Source organism: Lottia gigantea (genome assembly GCF_000327385.1).
Source record: "Lottia gigantea unplaced genomic scaffold LOTGIsca_228, whole genome shotgun sequence".
Lineage (NCBI taxonomy): Eukaryota > Metazoa > Mollusca > Gastropoda > Lottiidae > Lottia > Lottia gigantea.
The window spans coordinates 7,804-26,682 of NW_008708627.1; the positions used below are offsets into that span (position 1 = coordinate 7,804).

Sequence of the window (18,879 nt, forward strand, 5' to 3'; positions counted from 1 at the left end):
GTGTTTCAGGATCCAGGTGTTGTAACTGAATTGGTAGGGATTGAAAAGATATGATGGTCTCATTGCCACTTTGGATAGCCCATTGCGTCTGGTCAGCCAGCTCCGAGGGAACTGAAATAAGATCGCTGGTAACCATGTCGTTTTCTGCTGAAGATGCAAGGGTTGTCATTTGTTGAACTCCAGCATCCATGTTGACGATTGGGATGATCTCTGTCGATTCGTTGTCATCTAAATGGTAAGATTGGTGGCTGAAAAAATTATAATAGGCCTATAAATATTAAAGGAAGAGAATCGCCATTTTCGAGGGTTGATTTTGAATCTTGAGTATATGTAAATAGTCGAAAATAGAAAAGTACAAAAAGCGCACAATTCCTTCAAATATATATCTTTTCTATATTTGTATATGACAGAGTCGCATTAAATGATGAGTCGTCATTTTAACGAGAAATGGTGAGTCGTCATTTTAACTATAGATGTGGATATAGGCCTACAATGATACCAGGGCTCATTAGTCTACTGATTAGACAGGCTTAGCTAAAAAAAAAAAAATCCCTTTTCTGAGACTAAGGTACGTCTGGTCAAACTGATGGCGGACATGTTGTTCCTTTTAGGAAATAACGTTAATTACCGGTATCCTAAATCTATGCGTATGGAGAATTTAAATGTGATCTTAAATGTAGAGTACAAAGTGCTTAAAATTAAAGGGGGGTAACTCCATTTTTTGGTTCGTGAACAAATTAATTTTGAATAAACGAAATAAAAGGAAATTTTAAATTTTTTACCTTGGTGCATGTTGATGACCCCCTTCTTCCATTCTTAAACGTTAATTCCAACAAATTATTCCACACAATCAACAAATTTTTAATACCAAATTTGGGAAACGAGTCCTCTTTTCAACCCACTCGAATCTCACTTCTTTTCCCCGAGAATGTAGATAAACAGATATAAAAGAAACTTAACGATTTGAAAATATGTGAAGCGACAATGAAATAAATTCAACACATTATAAAAATTAAAATAGCTTTATAATTTACATCTATTTTATCTTGTTTTATTTTTTCCAAAAAATAAATTTTCTGCGGGACTATTAAAATGGCGGCCTCAATGAAATGAAAAATTTATATAGAGGAAGAAAGAAAACGTTGAAAACATAAGATATATCAAGTGATTCTTTGGAGTTTCTTTTGTAAGTTTCTTTGACCCTTTCTTTCTGACAACGTCGTCATTTCATTCTTTCAAGGTTTATTGATTCTTTTCTGATTCTTGTACAGGTTGCAAATCGAAAAAGACATTGTTTATCCATTGCATTGGACTGTCAAAGTTTCCCTCATTGAACAGTCTTCATTAGCCCAATTGGTCAGAGGTAAGGAGGTAAGAGGCAAAACTTCACGCTTATGATCCAGTTATAATGCAATTTTTATCTCATCTTTTGTTTGTAATAAAGTAACATTTTCATTGAATTCTCTTAGGTTGAAAAAATGGAGATAAAAATGGAGGCAATAGGCAGTGGAGGTAATAAAGAAACAGAACCCATCTTAGGGCTGGTTAGTGAAATCAGAAGGACTTTGATGAGGGCATGGACTGAGCGGTGGTCTGAAGTACAATTTGGTGTACAGTTAAAACGTATTTTAGCCAGTCATTCTGATGAAGATGTTGATTTGGCGGGTAGGTCAATGTGCTAGGTATTGTAATGTAATTGATGGTAAGGAGGTTTTGTACAAAAATTCCAATTTTCAATCTGATGCATGTGGTTGCTGCAATTTCTCAAGAAAATTAGTATTTGATGACGTCACTAATCGCAATAAAGGTCTTATGTAATAACGCATATTTTGCAAATGGTAACGTCATCAAACTCTTAGTTTTAGAAGAATTGCAGATAACATAACACATGTTTTTTCAGAAATTGCAGGAACCACAAACGTCTGATTGGAAATTGGAATGGTGCAAATTGATTCTATAAGTGTCCCATGTACTCATAAAATTTTTTAGAAGACCTCTTCACAATCCCTTTAAGCTTAAAGGATATTTCCATCAAAACCTTTACTTTATAGCAGCTTCAGTACAGCAATTATTGTAGCATGTAGCTAGGTGAGGCTGGGCACTCCAACTCCCAAGGCCACTTCAGCATTTCCTTTAGAAGTCAACATATCTACATGAATTTCTGCTTTTTTTCACTTCAAATTTGAGCAAGATTCATTATAAACATGCATTGGTGCCAGTAGCATTTTTTATTTTATGAGGTTAAACCATACAATAAGAATACAATGTAATAGAATTCTTTTAATTTACAGAAATCCTGTTACAGTTGGCACTAGTTGGAAGCAGTCCAAAATCTCTATTATTGGATTATTTAAAACATATTGTTCTGTCACAGGTAAAAATTTGCATTATTCATCCTTAAAGGGGAACAGTCGGCATTTTTGGGGAATGATTTGGGTCTTAATTGTGCTTTAATAAAAATGTACGAATATCACATAATTCCTTCAAATATACCTCAAACTAGAAATTTCACTTTCTATTCCTAAATAATATGTGTTTTATGTCATCAAAATGAAGTTATAATGATGCCCAACACTAATTTACAGTCAAGGTAATTTAATATGCTAGAAAAAAGCGCATCGACGGATGTTTGAAAAATCCCCATAAAACAGGGTTAGTTTTTCTGACTCTTCTCCAGCTGATAACTGTCAAAATATCTATGAGAGGCTGGAATAGAGGCAGATGTTTCCGACTATCTATTTTAATGAAATGTTCATCATACATTTTGTAGGTAGTACCACACAGTGTAATGTTTAAACATATCTCCACTTATGATGATCTTAGTAAACCTTACTGTATCATGGCTTTAATAGACTTAGCTGAAACATTTGCCACCAAAATAAGGTATTTTAAATTTCATTTTTTATTATTAAAGGTTTGAAAAGTATTCAGCCCTTATCTGCATCTATGATGTTATTCCTAATTACGGTCTTGATTTACTGTCCGCTTCAATTCCTAAATTCTGCCGCAGACAAGAGGAACTGCCTGAGCTCGCTGCCTCGAGATTTTGACTACTTTTTTCACCACAGACGAGAGCTCTAAACTATTGTCTCACTAGAAAATCTTCGATGAATTTTGTATGTCAAGGAAAACAACTGAAGAACGCTCAGACCGCATCCATGTCATAATCAAAATGGACACATTTCCCTGTTTTGGAATTCTGCAGAATAACACGTAAAGACAAGGGTAGTCTTGACATATAAGTTGATCTTCTAAAATTGCATCATTCATGTTATCATAATGTGATCCGTCAACGCATTTCTATTGGTTAGCTTCTTTATCTAGCTCAGCTGGCAGCAGTGAATTTCTGGCCTTTTGAGGCAGAATATATCAAACAAGATGGCCTCAATGCAGAAATCTCACTAAAAATTCAGAGCACATGGAGAAAACGACTCAGCGCCCAACTTCTTGAGGCAGGCAGCTCAGTTAGTTTGTCTCATCTGCGGCAGGCTTTACAGAAAATCTGACTCGTTTCTGTATGGTCCATATTAATCAAAGCATTAAATGAAATGCTACTTTCGTTTTTTTACGTTCCTGAAGAGATCGTCTATAACAAGTGATTCACTTTGATTTTATTGGCTGAAATTTTACTAGAAAGATTTAGGGACAAACTCGATTGGACAATATTTAGCTGTTTATGCAATTTTCCCTCACTTGTATTACCACGGCCCCAAGGAAATATGACTAATTGGGGGTGTGGTTTGGACACGATGCCTTCATCAACAAAGATGTTCATTTTCTAGTTTCAGCTATGGAATGGACAGTTCTCTACAGATGTGTAAGTCATTATTAATGCTAGTTCATTGGCTGTTAAATCATGTGTATAGATGCCTACAGAAAACACAGGAGGGAAAATCTACACCAGAAATCCCCAGTATTATTGATAGAGCCAGTTCTGCTATACAGAAAACAGTTGATAAGAAAACAGTGTGTACGTTATTACAGATAGCACGGGCTGAGACTGCAGGTATAATATTAGCTTGGTTTTTGTTGAATTTAATTCTCTGATATTTTAGTCTAAATTGTAATCTTAAGAGTTTCCTACCCAAAGGCCAGTCCTAAAGGTAGTATTTTCAACCAATCAAAAAAGCTTCTAGATAACATAAGGAATTGTGGGATAGCAAAACCCCAAGAGGCTGTCATTTGCTCTACTATAGGTTTCACTATCCCAAAATTCCATATTTTATCAAGAGAGGCATTTCACATTCTTTGATTGGTTAAAAATACTGCCTTTTTGACAGGCATTTGGTAGAAAAATTCTTGCAGTCACCATTTTGGGTATTGATTTGGGTCTTGAATAGTCTTCAGAAGCACTAGAAATGTACCAAATTCACATAATTCCTTCAAAAATAAGAATTTCTCTTTCTATATGTCTTTTAATTTTCTAACGCTAATGATTCTGGAAACATGTATTTGAAGGCTAGCTGTGAACACTATTACTGATTAGCTTAGTTTAAAAAAATGCGCATTTCTGAGACTAAGGTTTCGATTGGTCAAACCAATATGGCGAACCTGTTTCTTTAAGTCAATCTTGAGATGTAATAATATTTGTATATTTCAGATAAATATCGTGAATTTGAACAATGTGAAGTAAACGTACGAGGAACACTGTCTCAGTTATCACAGTCAACTGGTATTTTACCATCAACTACGGTAGAGAAAGTCTCAGATATGTTGACATCACTGGCTCAGTAAGATTTTAATTTTATATTCTTGATTCATTTAAAGGTATATTACCTCTTAGAATGGACATAAAATTTAAAGCCTCAAACTTCATCAGTTAGACTTACCAGGTACCATGACTAAAGAATAGAATCTCTATATAAGATGATATATCCATTAAACTAAGTAATTATTGAAACACACTTCTAATTTTTTCAATTTACTTCATTCCGATTTTCAATCAGACGTCTGTAGATCCTGCAATTCCACTAAAACTAAGTGTTTGATGATGTCACTAATCGTGAAGGGCTTGTGATAAAACATGATTAGCAATTAGTGATGTTATCAAAAACTTTGTTTTATTGGAATTATAGGAACCGCAGACGTCTAATTGTAAATTGAATGGTGGAAATTGATGTTATCACAGTGTCAAGAATAAACACATAAAAAATTTAGAAAAACTTTTTACAATCTCTTTAATGGTCTATTTTAAAACTGTGAGGCTATTTTTGATTATAGATTACAAGATATGACGTTACCATGTGAACATGAAGAAGGTCCACTTAAATTAAAACTCAGTTCTACAGTAAATACTCTAGTAGGACTAGAAGCTGTGTTAAATGCTACTAATCAGTTACAGCCATTTGTAGATCAGACATTGGTGTTAGCTCGACTAACAGTAAGTGAAATTTTTGTTTTCCATATAGAAGATCTTAAACGAGTGTTGCAGGTCGCTCGATTGGTGAGTTCTGTACTTTCTGGATTTCGGACGGCGTTCCCTGTGTGCCGAAAAATAATAGGTGCTGACAGAATTCAGAAAGCCCGTGAAGGAAATAGATAGGAAAATTTTGAATTTCCGAAATTTATAAAATGAGTTGCCAGATTTGATATTTCCTGAGACTTGGAAAACATTAAATCTGGCAACTCATTTCATGGATTTCATGATATGTCATTAGCACAAGTAGAAAGATTTTATTTTCCATAAATTCCTTTTACTTTTTCTAGACCTTTTGACATAACTCGATGACGTCTGCTTTAACAAATCAAATTTCTACCCTCTTCAGCGCTGGCATTTTGTGATGAGGTGTTTAGCAGGTTAGATCAAAAGGTTAATCTGATGAGCGTTTAAAGGGACAGGTCCGCCATTTAGGGGGGTTGATTTTAATATTGAATATATGTAAATAGTCTTCAGAAATACTAGAAATGTACGAAAATTGCATATTTCCTTTAAAAATATCTCAAACTAGGAATTTTACTCACTTTTCCTATGTATGTCTTTTCAATATATCACGAGTTGTCATTTTAACATTCAATCGCCCATAATTCTGGACACACATGGATTTGAAGGCTAAAATTTTGATGGGGGGTTGATTTTAATATTGAATATATGTAAATAGTCTTCAGAAATACTAGAAATGTACGAAAATTGCATATTTCCTTTAAAAATATCTCAAACTAGGAATTTTACTCACTTTTCCTATGTATGTCTTTTCAATATATCACGAGTTGTCATTATAACATTCAATCGCCCATAATTCTGGACACACATGGATTTGAAGGCTAAAATTTTGATGGTGAGCTTTGAACACTAATACTGATTGGCTTAGCTATAAAATTCCCGCCACTGAGACTAAAGTATGATTGGTGAAATTGGTGGTCCCTTTGACCCTAACTGAGGTGGTTACCGCTATATTAAGAATAAAAGCTAACTAAAAAAAACAGAAGGAAAGTTTGGTCCAATGTAAACTTTTATTTCGTAATCCTAGTTTTGAATTTTCTATTCTATTTCAGTCGTTTGAGAAGCTATCGTGGCCAGAATTGTATGTTGAAATATTTAGAGCGTGTTTTATGGGAGTGATAGACACCCCAAATGATTCCCATGAAGAGTTGAAATGGGCTTCCTTTACATTCCTCAAGGTACACAATTATATATTTCATTATTTTTTAGAACTGAGTTTTACGTCCTACTTTTCTGCACCATGTGGGCTATTGAAGACGAGCAACACCATGCAGGGTGCAATGAAGGAAATGTTGCAAGGACAGCAGTATTAGCCTGCTCTTTTTCGATTTCCAACTGTCGAGAGATCTTTATCGTGCACAGCCTGTAGCACACAGGGCCTCGGTTTATTATCCCATCCGAACGACTAGATGCTTTTTCCATGTCTGCCCCTCTTGCCTACATCACTGAAACCAGGGATACCAGGTTGAAAAATCCAAAAATCTTTTCTCTGCTATAGATACCACAGATTATACAGAAGTTACAAGTCCATACTATTGGTAGAGATGTCACTGTTGATTTGGAACAGAGTTTTGAGTTACTGTTAAACTATCCTAATTTATTAGACTTAGCAGACGCCAAACAAAAGTAAGATGTGTGATTTTTTTTTTTCTGGGACATAATATGTATGTTAAAAAAAACCATCAGAACAGCTTGTGTTTTTGAAGATTACAAACCTTTTTCAGTAATAGCTTAGTCTGTTACCCACAACAAATTCCTGACATGTGCCATGAGCTCAAAGGTACAGGCACGTGAACGGTCTTGGTCGGTGATTTCTGTTGCTGACTAGAGTCTTGTCAAGAGTGTCCACGCCCGGCACAGGCACACGAGGAGACAATCTCAAGTTGGTCGTTTTACACCATGTCGATAATCATGTATGGATCTTGCAATTGAAACGAAAATGATGACAGTCTGTGTTGCAAACGATAAAATTGTTGGAGACTATTATCGAACTGGTTTGATTTTAAAAATCTTGTTGTGAAAGTATGGGCACACGCTAGATTTTACTCAAGAGTCGAGTCAGCGACAAAAATCTCTGACCAAGACCACTCGTGCCTGCACCTTAAGTCAACCCATCCATCTTGGTGTGTTGCATTTCAATAATCTAATTAAGATAAGATTTTTTTGTTTAGACGGTGATGGTCAAGGAATATTACTATTGTTGAATATTTCAGGTGTGACTCAGTAGAACAATTAATACAAGGTTGTATCAAACTAAATTTACTCTCTGATAGACATAAACAAAGAATCATGCAGAAAAGGTAGGCATTTTCATTAGCTTGTTCACATAATATTTTTTTTACAATTTTTGGTCAAAATCTTAAAAGGGTTGTAATAAATTTTTTATGTGTATCCAGGACACTGATAGCATCAATTTGCACCATTCCAATTTTCAGTCAGATGTCTGTGGTTCCTGCAATTCCACTATAACTAAGTGTTTAATGACATCATTAATCGCAAAAAATATGCTTTACCACATAAGGTCCTTCACGTTAACACTTAGGTTTAGTGGAATTGCAGGAACCACAGAGATCAGATTGAAAATTGGAATGGTGCAAATTGATGCCATCAGTGTCCCCGATTCACATAAAAAATTTGGTGAATCTCTTAAAAATGTCTTTAAAGGTTCTTGCCCTAATTTCCAGTATATAGAACTCAATTGTTGCTTGATATATTTGTGTGAGATTCTATAGAAAATAAATAATGAACATATTGCTTTAACTTAGTGAGCGACATATTTCCCAATTCTTTGATGAAATGAAATATCAACTTCAAACTAGTACCTTACCCATCTTTTGCAATCAAAGCTCTCAATTTTCAGTCCTGGTTTCCCTCTGTCAGTAATGTAGGTAAAAGGGGCTGACATGGAAAAAGCGTCTGGTTGTTCAGATGGGTCAATAAACCGAGGCCCCGTGTGGTACAGACTGTGCACGTTTAACAATCCCTCGACAGTTGGAAATTGAAAAAAGAGCATGCTAATGCGACTGTCCTGGCAAAATTTCCCTCATTGCACACTGCATGGCATTTCCTGTCTTCATTAGCCCACATGGTGCAGAAAAGTAGGAAGTAAAACTCCATTCCATTCATTTCATTTTCATTTCTAAATTTGCACTGCAATTTTCTATCCATAGAGACAACGAGAGAGGTCGAGCTTTAGAAAGATCGTCCAGTCAAACTAACAGTATAGTCATTTTACGTGCCGAGGCTACAGTCCTCTCCATTCTTAAGGTAGAGGTATAGTATTCCCCACTGGTTGGCTCAGTGCTTTTTTTCTTTGCTTTGTTTTTATTTTGCTTATGTAGTTTTACGTTTTTATGTTACTTTTCAAAAAAGACAAATAGTACACCATTGTCTTATATCTACTAAAAAAAGATATATCAATATGGGGCGCTCGATTGGTGGGTAATATACGTTCATGGAATCAACTGAACGTTCAATTAGTTGGAGCAGAGTTCAGAACGTGATCCACATGTGCCTAAAACATTGTAGGTGTTGAATTCAAAATGGTGGAAAAGGAAATAGATGGGAAAATTTTGAATGTGGCATACTGAGGGCTGTTCGATTGAGGGCAGAACTGACGGAACCTGTTCAGAATTCTTCAACCGAGCGCCACCTATGTTGGTATATGTTATTAGCACAATCATGTAATTGTGATGTTTGTGTGCATCTTACGGGACACATGCCCTTTGCTCTTGTCAGTGATGCAAGGCTACTGACTGAAATGCGTCTGGTCGAATAGAATGCAAAACCTATTCTTTTTCTGTGCAAAGATCCTTCAGCAATGAAATTGGATTCTAATTAAAATAAGACCAAACTTTCGTAACGTGTTTTAATAGCTTTCATTTTAAATATAGCCACTTCAGTTAGGGTCTAACGACAGCCCTCTTGAACGTTCGTCAAATTAACCTTTTGACCTAAATTGATGACGTCTGCTTTAACCAATCAAATTTCTGCCCTCTCCGGCACTTTGTGAGTTAGTGAAGGAAATTGATTGGTTGAAGCAGAGGTCATCAGGTTAGGTCAAAAGGTTATTTTGAAGAATGTTTAACAAAAGTTGATAAAAAACGGAACGAAAATTTGGTCTAATTTAAAATTTAAAATCATAAATGAATATGGATAATAAGGAAATTGGGTGCTGTCTAAACCATTTTTCCCTCATTGTACACTGCATATGTCTCCAAATTAACTGAATCAGGCAAGAGCAGAAACAATTTTCCTCGCACTTTTTGTTCCAACAAAGCTTAGATACATTACCAAGATTTTTTTTTGATTTGATATTTTTTAGTAGAAGCAATCAGCATTAATTTTAACACTTTCTACCATGCGCTTTTCACAAAACATGACAAACTGCACTGACAAATCTCTGCCTTTGTTTATTTTTTAAGATTATGTCATCTATGTAAGAGTGCGGACACACAAACGATCTTAATCAACGATTTTTGTCACTGACTAGAATCTTGTCAAGAGTCTCACCAACTGACAGTGGGCACACAGGGAGACAAAAATCTTACCAGTCTGTAATTTTCCACTTTGTCGATTATCATGCAAAAGGAAAAATGAATCTGATTGGTTGATGATACTCTGTGTTGTAGCCAATAAAACCATCAGCGACAATTATCGACCTTGTTTGAAATTAAATCATGTCTGCAATGCGATAATCTTGATTCAAGTTTGCAACAAAAGATTAGCAACCAATTCTGTTTGTGTGCCCACACCCTGTCTGTTCATTTCATTCATTTAATATTGTACTTATTTTGTATAAATATTGAATAAGATTGTATATTATATTGAATAAGATTGTATAAAAAATTGAATAAATATTGTATAAAAATTGAATAAATATTGTATAAATATTGTACAATACTTTACAAATATTTTCAATATTTTACAAATATTTACTTTTTTTTTAAACAAATATTTACTTTTTTTTTTAAACAAATATTTACAATATTTTACAAATATTTACAATATTTTACAAATATTTTACAAATATTTACAATATTTTACAAATATTTACAATATTTTGTATTAATATTGTATAAATACTGTATAAAGATTTACAATATCTTACAATGTTTTACATATTTTGTATATATATTGTATAAATAGTATATAAATATTGTATAAACATTGTATAAATATTCAGACATTAGATACAGACTATCAGAAGAGCCAGGAACCATTGTTAAGTGTTTTGTGTCAGATGACGTCTGGCAAGAGTTTTGAGATTATATTAGCAGCAGCAGCTTCTATGGGGGAACTACAGAATTTTTCTATCAAACTGATCAAGTAAGTTGACTAACTTTTTAATTTTTTAAGAAAAGTTTGGATTTCTGGTCACAAATTTTTACTTGGAACAAATTTTTCTGCCTGATTTATCCGACCCTGGGAAAGTTGGCTATTTATAGTTTTCTTTGCATGTTGGTTTGTCCTTGGTGGCACTCGATTGGTGAGTTCTGAACAAGTCCCTTCTGTTAAAATTCTGCCCTCAATCAAATGGTATGGAGTGGAATATGTCACATGTAAAATTTTCCCGCCTAATTCCTTCTCCGCCATTTTGAATTCTGTTTGCACCTGCTATTTTTGTGGCACACATGGAACGCGTTCTTAACTCTGTTCCAATAGTTTTATTGTTGCATAACAATTGCAATAGCTGAATCATGAACATGCAGAACTCACAAATCAATTGGCAGATATATGATGATTTTGTTTCAGAGTCAATGAATTTGCCCGTCATTCTACAGGAGAAGGTGGAAAAGCTTCACAAACCAGAGCTTCACTGTTTGATGTTACATTTTTAATGTTGTGTCATATTGTACAACACTATGGTCTAGAGGTGAGTTCTGTCATGTTGTTCAACACTATGGTCTAGATTACAGACATTGCAGTCTAGACATAAGTTATGTCATATTGTACAACACTATGGTCTAGATGTAATTTCTGTCATTGTACAACACTATGGTCTAGAGGTGAGTTCTGTCATGTTGTACAACACTATGGTCCAGATTACAGACATTACAGTCTAGACGTAAGTTATGTCATATTGTACAACAGTATATATTCTAGATGTAAATATTGTCATATTGTACATCACTATGGTCTAGAGGTGAGTGCTATGATGTTGTACATCACTATGGTTTAGATATAAGTTCTCTCGTATTGTAAAACATTATGGTCCAGAGGTAAGTAATGTTATATAGTTCCATCATCATTATGGTCAAGAGGTCTCTAGTATAATGATCAAGGATGACTATTTGCAATTATACTAAAATGTCTTTCATATATGTTTACTGGCTCTCGAATGGAGTGTTCTGAACAGATTCTGTCTGTTCCAATTCTGGCAGAATATTCAGAAGCAGAATATGTCACATTCACATTTTTCTCATCTATTTCTTCTCTGCCATTTTGAATTCTGTCTGCACCTACTATTTTTTCGGCACATGTGGAACGCGTTCTGAACTCTGTTCCAACTTGTTTTATTAAACGTTCTGTTAATTCCGAGCGAGCAGGACCCACCAATCAAGCGACCCCATTATGGAATGGATTCCTTAAACCCATTTTAACAATTTTGACACAAATTTTGTTGCTTCTTTTGCAGACATTAACTTCAAACCATAAAGATACATCAGAGACCTTTTTTGTTCAATGGGCACAGAGATGGTTTCCTGAGGAGGGCAAATATAAAAATATAGAAAACTGTAGTCCATTAGATCAAAATAAAGTGGAACCATTGATGAAGCTATTTTTAACTTCTGGAGAACTCAGAACTAGGTAAGTTAAGTGAAAAAACAGCTTGATTAAAAAGAAACAATTTATTCCATGGGCGGTGTAGAATATATAAATGCTCTTCTATGTTGATTGCTATGTATAATGCTATGTTGAATGCTGTGTTGATTGCTGTATTGATTGCTATGTTGATTGCTATGTTAATTGCAGTGTTGATTGCTATGTTAATTGCAGTGTTGATTGCTATGTTGATTTTTTTTTTCAGTCTAACACGATGGCATGAAGTTTGTTTAAATACACCATTTGCTATACAAGAAATTTTATTTGCGTGGGAACATGGTGCGATAAATATTGATCAGGTGAAGGTAGGTGTTAGTAATTTTTGTCTGATTTTAAAGGGATTGTAAAGAAATTTTCTAAATTTTTATGTGTTTTGGGGACACTGATAGCATCAAATTGCACTATTCCAATTTTCAATCAGACATCTGTGGTCCCTGCAATTCCACTAAAACTAAGTGTTTGATGATGTTGCTAATTGCAAAATATACTTTATCAAGTAAGGCCTTTCAAATAAGTGAAGTCATCAAACAGACAAATAGCATCATAATAAAGTTTGTTAGCAATTGCAGACAAACCAGATGTCACATTTTGATTCTGGAAAGGGATACAGATAACTGCAATTGAGCATTGTACAGACAAATTTACCAATCTGTTTAAACATTTGCAGACAAACCAGATGTCATATTTTGATTCTGGAAAGGGACACAAATAGCCGCAACTTTTTATTTTATTATAGACAGTGCTGGACAATGTAAAAAGTTGGATGTGTTGTTTACCAGTAGTTGTTAGTTGTTGGTTGTGTTGTTATATTAATACTGCGGACTATGACCGACGTATTAAACCATTGTTCATGTTAGAACAGTTAATGACTATTACTAATCAAGCTGAATCAACTCAACTCAATGATAGGTAAGCTTTTTTAATGTAGTATAAAAAGAATTGTAAAAAGGTTTTCTCAATTTTTTATGTGTATCGGGGACACTGATAGCATCAATTTGTACCATTCTAAGTTTTAATCAGATGTCTGTGGTTCCTGCAATTCCACTAAAACTAAATTGCATAAGTCCTTATGTGATAAAGTATATTTTGTGATTAGTGACATCTTTACACACTTATTTTTAGTGGAGTTGCCGGAACCACAGATATCTGATTGATAATAGGAATGGTGTAAATTGATTCTATCAATGTCCCTGAAACACCTTTTTACAATCCCTTTAAAACATAACTCACTGCTATTTCAGTAATTTCAACCTAGATTTCATAGAATTTTTTGATAAGTTAGCCTTTTAACATATTTTTAATGTTACTTTATGATGGCTGTTTCATTTTATTTACTTCAGGTATCAGTTTATGAAAACAGTCATTGAGCTACTATCTCAAGAGGTTCTCCCAGCCAATCACACTTATCGTAACATCAGTAAACAATATATTCCAGCCAATGAGCCTCCAGCTATCATATTTAAACAAACTCTTCACAATATCTTCAGTAAAGGCTGGGTCAATCTAAAAAGCCTGCATACACTAGAACAGGTGTTAAATCTGTGTGGCTGTGATTGGTTTTGTGATCAAATTGTAAACGTAAGTTCAGCCCTGTTGCCAGGAATGAATTGGTGCTGGGGCTCATATTTTGTACATTGAGAATTAAAGGCCCAGAGAACTCATTTCTGACAATTTTTAAGAGCCAAAAACGTTTCAAAATCTTTATCTTTCTGATTTTGTATAAAGACACTGTAAATGAATCAATCTCTGCTGAACTGAAGGTTTTGCTGGGGCTTAATTCTCACTTGATGGGCCCAACCCCCATGGACCCCACCCTAATTACGGGCCTGCATAAGTTTTGCTATATGAGTTGTTATACCTGCAGGCTCAGGATTCAATCCCAGCGTAGGTCGAGATAATACCTTTGGATTTTTCAACCAGTTTTCGCCTTGTCATTGAGACTGATCTGAAAAAAACTCCTAGTTGTTCAGATGGGACAATAAACCGAGGCCCTGTGTGCTACAGACTGTGCACGTTAAAGATCCCTCGACAGTTGGAAATCGAAAAAGAGCAGGCTAATGCAGCTGTCCTGGCAAAATTTCCCTCATTGTACACTGCATGTTTTTGCACATTTTCATTAGCCCAATCAGGTGCAGAAAAGTAGGACGTAAAACTCCATTCAATTCATTTTGTATATGTGTTTATTTCAGCATATGTTAGAAACTAATAAAACAGATGAACTATGTACTGCAGTTAGTCTCGTATTTGCGTTATTCCATATGGATTTAGAAAACCTTACATTAAGTTTATTGGTAAAGACCCTACCAAGCATCTTACATTCAGCTGATAGAACCCATTTAATGATCGATCCCCGAGGCTATACGCTAGCTAGACTAGCTGTACTCTGTATTACTGCCTCTAATGTCAACAGAGGAGGACAAAAAGGTAAGAATTTATTAAAGATGGGTTTCCTTGTTTTTTAGAGTCAAATTAAGCAAACTATTAGATGAATTGGTGTTTCTAATGATTTATCATGTATTCTTAATCATATCATTATGTTCTTAATGCATATATTAAGGAGATTTTAACCGATCATAAATGTCTATGTATATACAGTCTGGATAAACAAAAAAATACTTTTTAACCTTGCTTGATCGGTCACTCATTGGAATTCTGCTGGTAATTCTCTTCTAATTTAGCTCATTATGAATTAATTATGGACATGTGAGACAAACTGGTATTTTTCCAAGTCATTAGAACAACTCTTTTTTTCTATTCATATAAGTATTTAGCATTTCCATTTTCATAAATGAAAAGAAGGGAACCCAACTTTGATAGCTCTAAGCTTACTGTTTCTCAAATTTCCAGTAATTAAAGGGACAGGTTCGCCATCCATTTAACCAATCATACCTTAGTCTCAGAAACGTGAACCTTTTTAGCTAAGCTAATCAGTAATAGTGTACACATCTCACCGTTGAAATTTGAGCCTTCAAATCCATAAGTCTTATAGAAAGATTATATAGAAAAGACATATAAGGAAATAGAAAATGAAATTCCTAGTTTGAGATATTTTTAAAGGAATTATGTGATTTCCATACATTTCTAGTATTTCTAATGAGTATGGACATTATCAGGACTCAACCCTCCAAAAGTGGTGAACATGTCCCTCTTATCCAGTGGTTCCCAACGTTTCTCAGCCTTCGCACCACTGCAGCAATCACCTGGATCTTTCACACCTCAAAAATTTGTTTCATCCACATTTCCAGCGTGTGACAATGTGAGGTGCTCTCTCAACACAAAATGAATTCTTCTCCTACACCAGTTGGCCACACCCCTGACACCCTAGTCTCACACCCCCAGGGGGGTGAAAACATCCCAGTTTGGGAACCTGGGCTTTAAGAGAACTTTTATTTCTACTGGATACAGACTTTTTCCCTTTTGTAAATTGTGTATTATGTATATATTGTAGAGCCCTATGTACGAGTTGGAAGGAAAAGATCTAGAATTGAAGTTGATATAGAGGTAAAAACTGTGTTTCCACTGTTTTCAGTGGACAAATTGGCAGAGGCAGCCATTTTGAACGTCATATATCAACATCAAATCCGATTGGCTGAAGAAATATCAGTCACCTGATGAAATAGGCTGGTCAGACGAACGAATTTAACAGCAGTGTAGAAATATCTTAACATTTTTGATGCAGGCGATTTGTATGGGCGTAAACAAAATTAGTGAATATTTTTTTTGTGATTTTGAAATCCGGTGATCAAATATGCTTGTCTGCCTCCACAGCACTAGATGACTGCTGGCCTTAAATTCAATGTTTTTATAATAATGTTCAATATATTTCTAGGATATTGATGACAGTGAAGCCAGACCGTCTAAAATAAGAAAAATAAGTGAACCTCAATTAACTTTACATTCTGAAGATTTTACTTTTGGTAAGAATCATTGATAATAGTGCTCTGTTGATTTGTCTTGGTTATACATTGTCAGAACTGCAATTTCAATATTTCCATTATGATTGGTTGTGATTGGTGTTCGATTGGTGAGTTCTGAACAAGTTCTGTCTGTTCCAATTCTGCCTTCAATCAAACAGTATGAAACTGAAAGTGGAATATGTCACATTCAAAACTTTCTCATCTATTTCCTTTCTCTGCCATTTTGAATCCTGTCTTCATCTACTATTTTTTCGGCATACGTGGAACCGGTTCTGAATTCTGTTTCAACTTGTTTTATTGAAGGTCTGGTTCATTTCATGAATCCAGAACTTGCAGAAATCACCAATCAAGCAGCAGAAATCACCAATCAAGCAACCCCATGGTCTTAATAGCCTTCTTGTTTAAGATAAACGCAAATTGTTTGAAACCAGTTTCCAATGTGTAGGAGACAGCAAGAAACAGCCAGTGGGAACATCAGCCTCCCACGACTGAAGGTACAAATATGGGACAGACTGACTCAATGGGCAAGTCTGAATTCAAAATGCGACAGACTCTCATGGAAGGTCGGAAGGGTTCTCCTAAGAAAATTTTCAAACAATTGAATTATTTTGGTGCATTCTGACACATATTTTGGGGCAAAAACGTATATAAAAATCATATTTGTTAAAAAAGGAACATCTTGGGGCACAAACCATATGCAGTGAAATATTTAATTTTTTTATGTAATATTTATATTGTTTGTCATATATCACTTTTTTTTAGATGACCTGAATACAAGGGAAGATGGTGAAGTTATACCAACATTTGATACAAAAGAACCTTTAAATAAAGCTCTAGGTAGTTATTTTTGACAACTATTGGTATATACATGGCTAAGTATGGAGTGAATCGAAGCAGTCATATTAAAACTAGACCAAACTTTTGTCCCCTTTTTTATTAGCATTTATTTTTAATATAGCTACTTCATTTAGGATCTAAAGATAGAACTCTTGAATATTTGTCACAATAACCTTTTGACCTAACTTGATGACGACTGCTTTAACCAGTCCAATTTCTACCCTTTCCAATGCTTGTATTCTGTGAGAGAGTGAAAATTTTTTTACTGCATGCAGCTAGCAGTTGTCCACTGTTCAATTAGAATGGCAAAGAAGTCGTAGTAGAACACACACGAAATCCTCAATAACGAATGATTGATTTCAGGACACCCTGCTCTGCTTATATCTGAACAACTGACTGCGCTGCTCTACTACGCTCTTCTCTGCTCTGCTCATCTCTGCGCCGCCCTGCTCTGCCTGTAGAGTGAACGAACCTTAACTTTTCTGCACCATGTAGGCTAATGAAGACGGGCAACGCCATGCGTGTAAGGAGGGTTATTTTGCCAGTACATTTGCATTTGCCTGCTCTTTTTCAATTTCCAACTGTTGAGGGATCTTTGATGTACACAGCCTAAACACTTTTAAACTTACGGATTGAAACAAATCCTTTCGAGCTGTTTAAGAAATTTTGTCAACTATATACATTTTTTTCTTACAGTCAATTTGTTTCGGCTAATGAATGCCAGTATTCATGATCAACGTGTTACAACTAGAACCAGTTTTATACGATCCTTTATAGAGGAAACTTTACGCTGTGGACCACAATATTATAGATTTATTTTACAGTTTATGCCTGCAAATATGGTGAGTCTTTCAGTGATCTGAGACGTTATTTTGTATTTAGAATCAGACATTTAAAGAGATTGTAATGAGGTTTTCTAAAATTTTTATGTGTATCTGGGATAATGATAACATCAATTTACACCAGTTCAATTTCAATTCTGACATCTGTGGTTCCTGAAAATCCACTAAAACAAAGTGATGACATCACTAATTGAAAAATGCTTTATCACGCCCTTCACGATTAGTGAAGTCATCAAACACGTAGTTTTAGTGGAATTGCAGGAACCACAGACATAACTTCTTTTAAAAATACCTCAAACTAGGAATTTCACTTTCTATTCCTATATATATCTTTCCTATAATATGAGTATCAAGAATTTATAAGTCGTCATTTCAACTTTCAAACACTGATAATTCTGCACACACTGGATTTGAAGGCTCAAATTTTGACGATGAGTTGTGAACACTATTACTGACTAGCTTAGCTAATTTCCGTTTCTGAAACTAAGGTCAAACGGATGGCGAACTTGTGCCTTTAATTTGATTGTTGTAAATTTCAGCTGGCCCAGTTAATGAAGACCATGCCTGGTATATTTCAAAATGAACAAATCATCCATATCTGTGACCTGTCTACACTTGGTGGTCGTAAACTAGCTGCTAAAGCTGTCTGTCACAATTCTTATTTAAAAGTCTGCTCATAAATAAAAACTTTTTGATAATGACACACTTGTTTTTTATAGGCCCACTTATCTTTTCGCAGGCATATATTCTTGGCATAATTATCTTCATGCCTACTGGTATTGTGGTAAATGAAAATTGAAAGGCATTTAATCAAAAAAAAGAAGCAAATTCTTGACTCATAGTTGTCAAGTGTCCAACAAAATGTGTAGCACCGTTATGAATGTATGTGGCTTTCGTCACTAATCCACTTAGTTAAAGTAAAAAAATAAGCCCCCACCCCCGACACACACAAGATAAATATATAGAAGGAAAATCTATCCCACTTAAAAAGTAAAGCCTGCAGCTCTAAAATTAAGGA

At 34.8% G+C, this 18,879-nt stretch overlaps 1 protein-coding gene across 1 annotated transcript; it reads left to right on the forward strand.

Moving 5' to 3' along the window:
• Positions 1-1,110: 1,110 nt before the first annotated feature.
• On the forward strand, positions 1,111-18,561 carry LOTGIDRAFT_239364 (hypothetical protein). The gene is made up of 24 exons (XM_009054840.1): positions 1,111-1,186; positions 1,470-1,665; positions 2,292-2,374; positions 2,771-2,883; positions 3,783-4,006; positions 4,601-4,730; positions 5,221-5,380; positions 6,493-6,618; positions 6,939-7,066; positions 7,654-7,740; positions 8,611-8,713; positions 10,626-10,768; positions 11,195-11,315; positions 11,359-11,448; positions 12,078-12,250; positions 12,471-12,570; positions 13,002-13,174; positions 13,606-13,843; positions 14,455-14,689; positions 15,714-15,766; positions 16,095-16,182; positions 16,945-17,019; positions 17,716-17,861; positions 18,401-18,561. The coding sequence occupies exons 2-24, from the start codon at positions 1,479-1,481 to the stop codon at positions 18,539-18,541; spliced, it is 3,117 nt and encodes a 1,038-aa protein (XP_009053088.1). The 5' UTR covers positions 1,111-1,186; positions 1,470-1,478; the 3' UTR covers positions 18,542-18,561.
• The last annotated feature ends 318 nt before the right edge of the window (positions 18,562-18,879 follow it).